Below are 10,185 nucleotides of genomic sequence, written 5' to 3' on the forward strand. Positions count from 1 at the left end.
TATATAATGCTAATAAAAACGTTTTTTTAAATTAAAGAAAATAATTCGAGTACCCCAGCTTTAAGTGTAATTCGTGACCCTAACCCTACCTAACCCCACTAGATGCCTCCACTTAACCCAAAAAATGCCAACATAGCTCCAAAGGTGTCATAATTTAATGAAAGGTGTCATACAGCTTCAGTCAAATACAATTCAAGACTTTTTATTGCCATTTGAAATTAAATTTCAGACCAACTTTACAGTAAACACAGTTGCGGGGAGAGAAACGCCACATCAATTACATAGGGTTAGGGTACATTTATTCCAGTGTCTAGTGCAGACATACAACTGGCGGCCCCCAAATTAAACACACAAAAATACACAAATGCTCTCTAACACACACACACACACACACACACACACACACACACACACACACACACACACACACACACACACACACACACACACAAACAGACTAAAATAATCAAAATCACTCCAAAAACAATTAGAATTAGGGATGTAACGATTCACTCGACTCCCAATACGATTCGATTCACGATACTGGGTTCACGATACGATTCTCTCACGATTTTTTCATTTACAAAATGGGAATGTTGACAAATTATTTTTTTGGGAAAAAATCTAGAAAATACTGTATTATTTTCTTTTTATTTCTCATTGTCAAAAGAATTCCTTGATAAACTATTCAAAACAATGCAATTTAACTAAAAATAAATCTTGAATTAAATAAATAAAGGAATAATACAAATGAAAATGAAGCCTATTAATTTAAATTCTGGTTCTATAATAAACAATGCAAAACTGCATAATAGTTCTTTTTCTTTTAAAAGTGCAACTGAAAATGTATTTTGTGCCTTAACGATTGGACTTCATTGTCATTGCACTGATTTACGTCATATTTGTTTGGACCAGCAGAGGGCGCTGGTAACCCAGTGGTCGGTTGGCATGCAGATATCTTGCAGTGAAGAAGAGAAGCTATGCTAGCAGACAGAGCTAATAGAAAAACGTGACTTTTACAGATATTCAAGTAATATTACAGATATTCTTTCGGTGCTAAAGGGGTAATGAATCATTTATTAACATATTTAGGAGTAGAAGGCAGCCAGAAAGAAAGTATTAGCAGACTCCGCCCGCCGCCAACACTTCCGCTCTCTGCTGGTTAAAAAAAATACTGCGATTCAATTGTCAGAAAATCGATAAAAACCGTGATACCTATGAATCGATTTTTAACTGCCTTGCGATTAATCGTTACATCTCTACTCAGAATGACTACAAAAACAGCCAGAAATCTATAAAACAACAACAAAAATACTAAAAATAAAAAATATTAAGAAAAGCAATTAAGAAAAATCTTCGTTGAACAGGCAATTTTTGTCGAATTTAAATTTCCCCATGTTGTTGAAAGTTGACATGCATGACAAGCATCTGCTGCAACCACGTCACTGTTTTGTAGTTGTTCTGCTGTTGTGATTGCCCGATGTTACGGTAAATTATACATTACCAGTTATTTTGAAATGTGAGACTAATTACAATCATAAAATCATACTTGTGTTCAAATGCAAGACTTTCCAAACATTAATTTAAGACATTTTAATAACAACTGAGGCCTTATTTTTAGATTCATGAATTTAATGCCTTTTAAGACTTTTTAAGGATCCAAATCCTGGTCATAAATTAGCAAAAGGTGTCATAATTCAGTGAACAACACTTAATGACAGCCTTCAGGACACCTTATTAATGCTAATGACAGATAATGACAGTGTAATGTCAGCCTTATGCATGAAACTTCCAGTAAAGTCTTACCAATACATCAAACAAACCATATTTTTGCAACAACCCACATAGTAATACATAATTATTTCAACCCATTAAAATCAAAGCACAAGAAGAAGCTTTTTAAATGTCAGATATTAGCGCTAAATGGCTACAATCATATGTAGGGACCCTGATGCACTCAAAGTTCCATCATGTAAGTGTAACTTTATCTTCAAAATTGTCACATTTCCAGTCTGTTTTTTTAGCTCTTTCATCCATAGGGGATTTATATGGACTTCTGAGTGAGTCTTGACATGAATGTAAGACTGGTCACAAATTCTGGGACGATAACTGTCAGCATTTTTGCAAAAAAATAACTCACCTCCTCTCCTATACTTATTTACCTTTTACTTTACTTTTGGCCCATTCCGGAGTAGCTGTGTCTAATGCACTCAATCAAATGTGCATGTTTTTGAAATGAAATGAAAGTACAGGCTGTGCTGTCACCAATTTTATTTACCATTTACATAAAAGCAAATGTGTTTGTTGCTATGGTAATGCTAGGTATTGGTGAATGGAATAATAACAAAACCATGATGGGTATAGGTACAGAATAATGATGTGTGGGGTTATTTTCTATCATATAGCATAAAGGTAGTTTTTCGGGGGATATTTTGTTTGACAACAGTGTTCCAAAAACCAGGTGTGAAAGTAGGTTTAAACTGTATACACCACCCAAGGCAATAATGATTACTAATCAAAAAGAATTAGGCTTGTAAATATCATCGCATTCCTTTTTTTTTGCATTGAAAATTAAGAACTTCATTGAAAAATGTACAATACAAGACAGGGACACTTTAGGAAACTACTAACTAGTAACAAGTTGCATTACAATTCAAGTAAATTCATGTCAAAAATTGTCCTCTCATGTGTTCAAAAGTACAACAACCACACAGTGACTCAGCGGTCCTGGTGTTGGATGAAATACTGGAGGGCTCCAGCAGGGGTCTACTCTCTACTGCCATTAATGAGCAGTACACAAAAGTCCAGACAAACTAACAACAAAGTTACAGAGGCTATTGCTAAATGGTAGCAACATAACCTCTGCTGACCTATTAATGTGGTGGAGGATCCGGGGCTGAGAGAGGTTGGTGTCACGGCTCTGACATGGTTGTGCAGCCGTTTGCTTTGACTGAGTAACTCTACAGAGTGTAACTATGCAGAAGTCCAGACTGTGAATGATAACAAAAATATTGGTACAATGACAATGTTGTAATTATTAATAATAACAATAATAATAATAGTAGTTTAGATAGCTGCTCTTTCCTCCAGTAATGCGGACAGACTGCTGAGCCTCAGCAGCAGAATGTAAAAGTGCATTAGTTTGTGTCTAAATGAAATTAATATTCAAGGTTTGGATCAATACTGCAGTTTATTCACATTGACACTGGAATGTTCTTAACCATTAAGTGATATTATTTGTGCACTTTATTTTATTGAAATAAGTAATATTTTTTGGTAATAACAGACTGACCTTTAACAAAGCAGCTCAAATGTTTAACATGTGCTTTGTTCACACTCCTCATTTTTCAGCGTTTTTTTTTTTTTTTTTTTTTTAAACAGTTGCATTTACACATTTCACCTTAACAAACAAAACTGTTTCAAAATGATCACAATTTCGGTGAATCAACAGCTTAATGTGTTGTTCACAAATTCACAAGTTGTGATTAATCGCTATTAATTAAAGCTAATTATTTTTGACTTTTAATAGATTTACACTACCATAATAAAGTGAAGTAAAAGTGTTTAAAAAAAAGGATTTTGATGATTTTGTCAACCGCAGTCCTCACCATACTCATACTAAGGCCACAAAACTACAGCTCAGAGCTTGCTGACCAAAGCAAAGCATAAAAAGTGGAAAAAACTGTGTGGAGAGAGGAAAAGCATAAAATGACTGTAATGCACACAGTTTGTTAAATTCAGCACAAATATATGAGGGAACCCAGGTCTCTACTGTAGTACTGGCATGCCAAGTGTGAACTCATGCCAACAGTACATACAAAAGGCTTGAAATAAAAAGAAAAATGTGGACACGACGTCAACTGAATTATGAACTAGCTTTGCATAAAGTCAAAAAGCAGCGTACACCAAAACAGCTTCAACTCTGAAATCCTAATCCTTTGATCGTCATTCAGCAAAACATGTAGTTATATTTTGATTGCATCAGGTCCTGTTTGTACACCAAACTGACAATAATACAGATATGTATTTAACTATCACATTCCATGACTATTAGTCACACTGGTGTGTAGGTCGCGTCTACAGAAATGTCCTTTTTTCCACGGAAAAATCCACAGATTGGGCTCTTCGCTGTATAAGTCAATTTGTCTATTTTAAATGACAGAATTATTGACATGTATCCTGTAAAATACAGTAATCAAGCATTAGGCATAAAGATGGAAAATACATTCCTAAAATGTACCGAAACAAGCATAGTTTTTATGAAACTTTTTCACCCGTTCAAGTTCTTTTTTTTTAATCTTTGGCCCTACCTTTAGTTCTTCAGCCATGACATTTTATCCTCTACTCTTCCTCATGATAATTTTTTCACAATGCCGTACAAGCTTTAAATAGTTATATAGCAGACATCTTGCTCACAGCTTTTTTTTTAGCTACCAAAAAAATGTACACAGAAAAGCCACTTAGGCAGGAAATGACTCGTCAGAGAGAGCAAGACCAACCGAATGTATTTTAATGAAGTGTGTTAAGTAAAACATGATAGTGTGACAGTGAGCCACTATGGACAATAACAGCAGCCCCTCTTGTAAGTTGTAAGCATCATTCATTTTATTTCACTCCTGTTCATTTCCAGTGGTGGTTGTCAATGGGGATGACTCATTTAGACAAAAAAAAACAGGCAAGTGTGAAGTGGAGACATAAAGACAATGTTCCAAGGACAAGAAGGCCATTTAACTATTACCTCTGTGTGAATCCCAGCTCTTCATCTAGTTGCTTTGGGGTTGTTTATTTACCATCTAATACTGTTTACCTATGTCTAAAATATGATTTTCTGTTTACATTTTTTTATTTCTGATGCTTTCCCATTCTGACATTTAGATTTCCCTTATTTATAGATCTGCAAACTGCTTGATGTAATATGGGAAGAAAAAAAAACAACAACTTGTTTTTCAATAGAACTATAGGATGATGCACAAATGCCCTCTAACATACACACACACACACACACACACACACACACACACACACACACACACACTCCTATAAGTGAAAAGAGCAGAGATTGGTTGTGTAAACCAGCTGAAAACCAGAAAGCCTGCATACGCTCATATACTGTTACGCAAGGCTGCAATATCGGTATCATATCGGAAATGAAAAAGTTGTATCGGGACTTCCCTAGTTAAAAGGCACTGGTTGGTTTTGGTGTAATAGTTTTGAACTAAATGATTTTAATGACAGCTAATCATACATCATCTTTTGCAGCACTTATGAATAAGTCTTAAATGGATCGTCTGTATCGGCTTGAAGCCAAATTTGGGAAATTCCAAGAGATATTGGTCTTTAGATCAAAAAAACCAATAAATCATTTGGTTTTTTTTCTAAAAAAAAAAATTCTTATGTTTAGTTATGTGTTCAAGCGTTCTCGTGAATACTTTAAAAGGGGGGTAAACAACCCCCCTTAATTTATTTTATTCAATTGTAGAGTACTGTAGATATTATGTTGTAGGTTAAAATGTATGTAACCAATTGGTTAATAATAAAAGGGTCACTTTTTGTCATACCTACTGTTGCTGACTATTGTTCTCTGTTTGTGAAACATCACTTGATCAAGCCTTTTCTAACATTCCACACTCCAAAATAAGTATTTTTTTTATTATTAAAAAATAAATAAATTCAAATCTATAATTCATGCTGATATCGGATCAATATCGGTATCGGCCGATACGCAAGACTGCAATATCAGTATCATATCAGAAATAAAAAAGTTGTATCGGGACATCCCTACTAAACATGCTACTTCATGCATGCTTGGCGGTTTGCTAATTCGTGATATATTTCAGCCTCTACTAAGATACTCCATCTTTACGTTACCTTAGAAAGAGTGAATAACAATACCTGTTATTTCATGCTGCCTAATGTCTATTCATTGTCCACGAGAGGTGCTTCAAATAGTGGTAGCTTAAGAAACAGGCCCGAGGTGCAGCGATTCCACAAAGGTCACACTAACACTGAAACAGATTAGCAATTCAGATTGAGCTAAGGGGGCTAAAAGGCTGCTGGAGCCTTGCTGGAGTCTTATTACATTAGCAGAGAGTAGGAGTGCAAAGGCACAGCACTGTTTGGCTGGAATATTACAAAGGCTACTCTAAGATATTATGAGAAATGCCAGTACCTTCATGCTTCCTCGTGTAGAACATAAATCCATATATATATACAGTACACCTCATAAAGAACAACAATACAATGAAGTGTGACTCATGGCTAACCATAACATCCATGATATGACTGTAAAGAAGGGTCTTTCTTGGTATATTCTGACACTAATTATCCTTTATCATCAACACCAAATGTCAGCACTCACAGCTCAAGTACCATGACCATCTGTCTGTGCGACACAAAGCTGGTATAAATTACTTTATTGAAAGAAAATCATTTCAGGGGAAAATTAGAGGAAATATTTCTTTCAAACCAAAGATTGTTGCCTGACCTTTGTTCCAGTGCTACTCGGGTAAATCTTCTCCTTGTGTCTAAAGATGCTGTCAATGACCACCTACTGGTCGTAGGATTGTTTTCAACCTTGACTTCCCCAGTGTTTTTGCATTCTACAATAAAATGTCACAATGCTGAAGAGTGAAAATAAACCTATAGGGTACTCACAGAAAAACAATCGTGCAGTATATGGCAGGGACAGAAAAAACACACAAGTCAACATAGGAAACATTCAGAACAAGGTGTGCCTGGTTTAGCAGGATATGGCCTTTGTTTAAAAGAGTCAAAGAAATGAGATTGATTAGGATTTGTGAGTCAATAATACTTGACGACATAGGCATACTTCACTGCTCACCAATTAACAGAGTGGACACAGGCATGATTGTTTATGTACAAAGCAATATATGAAGCCTGCAGAAAGCCCTCTGGAAACGTGTTTTTATGACCCTATGTACTGTGAACACACAGGCGTGCACACTAACGGAGGCACAAGCCTTGTATGTCAACACTCTGTGCACTGCACATGAAAGAGACTAATGAAGTATTTTACCTGAAGGATCATGCTCTACAGCTCCAGTGTCAAAGTTAGATCAGTGAGTCAAATATTCTAATATGAACTGCTGTGGACTATAACACGTCATACACAATTTGTCTTTATTGGCAATTTGGGACAAAATGCCTTGCCAAAAACTGATTTTAATTTTTTTTAATCCTGTTTTTAAAAATGATTTTTAATAGGTTGTGTGCATAGCCCATACTGAAATAAAATAACAAAAATGATTTAAATCTTACAGTAAAAAAAAATATCTATAAATGAAATGTATGATGTCACATCACTGTTTTAAATCCTAATATAATGTGGTGTTGTTTTTGTGTTTATCTGCACATATGATTCAAATCAAAATGCCTCATTACTGGTGATTTATTGTGCAAACACAAGCTGCAATGTTTTACCATGCCAGTAACCATTGGTAATGCTACTGTTAACCGGTGTATGCATTATTTGGATACATCACGTTTCCCATCTCAGGACAACATCACCAAAAAATACAATGGTTTACTACATTATTCTTTAAAAATAAATAAATAATGGCAACTTCTTCGATATCAAACTGCAAGTAGTGAATGATCTCCTCTCTGGAACACAAAAACATTCATTACCAAATTAATAATATGGATTCTGTAATGTGTGTATTCACATTTTCTCAACTTTTACAGTTCATTGCCTGTTTTGCACCCTGTCAATGGCCCTAATTTCTTCTATATTTGACAAATTGACACCCCTGCTACAGTAGGCCAAGTAGACCAAGTGCTGCATACAGTTAATTTCATGTGAAATTAAAAAAAAAAACATAATCTGGGGCTGCTGTGCTATGAAAATGATGCAAATCCTGGATTAAGTGCAGAAATCACTGAAGTGCTATTAAGGATATTGAAATGTGCACCACTCACTCACCATCCTTTACTATCCTCATCCCAAAGAGCTATTGGGCAAACCTGAACATATCTAAATGATCACTTTCATAGTAAATATTGATAAAGAAGAACAATAAACATTCAGAACCATGGACAGAGAAACATATGTTATAGATTGATGGAGAAGCCCATGTGTTGACATCTGGTTCCTCTGTGTACATGAAAGCACTGGGAGTGGGTCCCAAAAAAAAAAAAAAATCAAAATACCTGAAGACTGACCGTATATGCCCACCCGTTGTCATGACAACCGTGATCCCACCCCTTAACAGCACCTGTAAGCTATGCATGCATGCGTGAGCGACAGCAGACCTACCTTGCACTCATCCATGCACGTCCGCACCGAGTACGCATCCGTCTCGTATTTCTGAACCATCAGCTCAAACTCCCGGTAGTCCTCCTCGACCTGCCGGTCCAAACGCTGATAAGCCCGGACGCACTCACACCCCTGCCGATCCACCCCCATGGCCATATCCAGGGTGCAATTCAAATCCCCCGGAATGGTAAACCCGTTGAACAAATCCAAAAGTGAGTAGGAATTACAAAAAGAAAGGTACAAATCGCTCAGGTTCACGTACGCAAACTCTCCGTCCGAGAGGCCCAGGCACACGGTCTCCGCGTCCGTGAAAGTAAAGCAGTCCTTGGACAGGCTGTCGGGATGACAGGTGTCCATTCGCCACAAAGGTTTTGTAGGGTTGCCTAGAAAAATAACATCTCGTTGTGTGGATGAGTCAGGAGGTGGTGGTGGTGCTGCTGCTGGGGTACGGGGTCGATGGAGGGGATTCGGGTTCTGGCCCATGATGTCGGTGATCGCCTGCAGAGCCTCTTCCGACCGCTTGTCCCTGGTTCGCGTCAGTTTGGCCTCGGCGCAGAACCACAAGTGATCAGAGAGCAGGACGGTGATGAAGAGCAGAGAGGCCAGCGATAGTCGCCATCTCTGGGCCCGCTCCGACTCGGTAAATGGCTTCTCGTTCTCTCGGGGTGCAAACCAGTATTTTAAGCCTTCGTCATGCTGCCGACGCATCCAAGCACCCCTGGTCATATTTTAGGAAAGTGCTGCCCTGGTCGACTCCACCGCGGGGGCTGCTCTGCCACAATATTCATGGACTTGTTGGGAGGGGGTCTCCCGTTTGGTTCTGCTCTGTGTCGGTGCCGTGCCTCCGCCGGTCCAGGGCGCTCCACTATCGCGCCCCGCAGCAATCGTTGCTATTCCGGTTCAATTAACGCGTCCGCACAAATTACGCATCGCGCTCCCGCTCCTTGGTTCTCCATGGCTGTCCGGGGGGAAACGGCGTCCTCTTTGACCGCATGCCCCCTTCTCCTGTCCGTCCCTCCCCGAGTTGGATCTGTTCAGGGAGCGCAGGGAGACCAGCTGTTGCGAGCGCGTCAGTTGGATGTTCGCTCTGCAAGATTCACTTAAAGCACAGCGATGAGCCCTTTGCAGGCACGCAGGCGGCTTTCCCTGTCCCGTTTCTGGGCGCAAAGCCGAGAATCATTCATCCCGTTGGCCATTGTCATCTTGGACCGTGGTGAAGTTGCCGCCATGTTCGTCTTGAAACACTTTTTCGGAGAGCTGGCTCCGTTTGCGTCATCTCCATCGCTGCGATAGCTCCATCGTTGCGCAGTGGCGGACCAGTTTATTGCTCTATATGTGCAAAACACACACACACACACGCACACACACACACGCACACGCACACACACACACACACACACACACACGCACACACACACACACACTGTGGGAACCATATAACCTCTGTCCTCCATGCCATCTTTTCTTTTTTTTTTTTTGTGTTTTTTAACAAAAGGTTACATGATGAATAAATTATATATTATACAACTTGAGATCTATACAAATTGCCCTTTGTCTTATTATTACTACGTAATAGTTCCAGCAAGATTCATTTCTGTCTTTCTTCGAAAACAAAGTGTTAAGTTGAGGTTTTGTAAAACTGATAAAAAATAAAGATAAACATTTCCTGAAAAACCTTGTCTGAATAAACAAAACCTTTGACTTAACATGTTCCTATTACATTTATTTCAATATGTTGTGGAATTGTAAATACCGGCACTCTTTTCATTACAGTAAACCAAAATAATAAAGAAATGTGTGTGTGTGTGCGTGTGTGTGTGTGTGTGTGTGTGTTGTGTTTGGTCAGGGGGTTAAGTCGACAGTAAAATAACCATCTAACTTGCAGTAACCTTTGTCACTACATGCAACGT

The 10,185-nt window shown here is 38.3% G+C and overlaps 1 protein-coding gene across 1 annotated transcript in view; it reads right to left on the bottom strand.

The window, feature by feature from the left end:
• The window catches only part of nalf1b (NALCN channel auxiliary factor 1b), a 96,920-nt gene extending 87,355 nt beyond the window's left edge, over positions 1-9,565 (bottom strand). The window contains exon 1 of the mRNA XM_028436315.1: positions 8,276-9,565. Coding sequence (XP_028292116.1) covers positions 8,276-9,001 — 726 coding nt within the window. The 5' untranslated portion in view covers positions 9,002-9,565. The remainder of the gene's footprint in view (positions 1-8,275) is intronic.
• Between the last annotated feature and the right edge of the window lie 620 nt (positions 9,566-10,185).

Source organism: Gouania willdenowi, chromosome 21 (genome assembly GCF_900634775.1).
Source record: "Gouania willdenowi chromosome 21, fGouWil2.1, whole genome shotgun sequence".
NCBI classification, from domain to species: Eukaryota; Metazoa; Chordata; class Actinopteri; order Blenniiformes; family Gobiesocidae; genus Gouania; species Gouania willdenowi.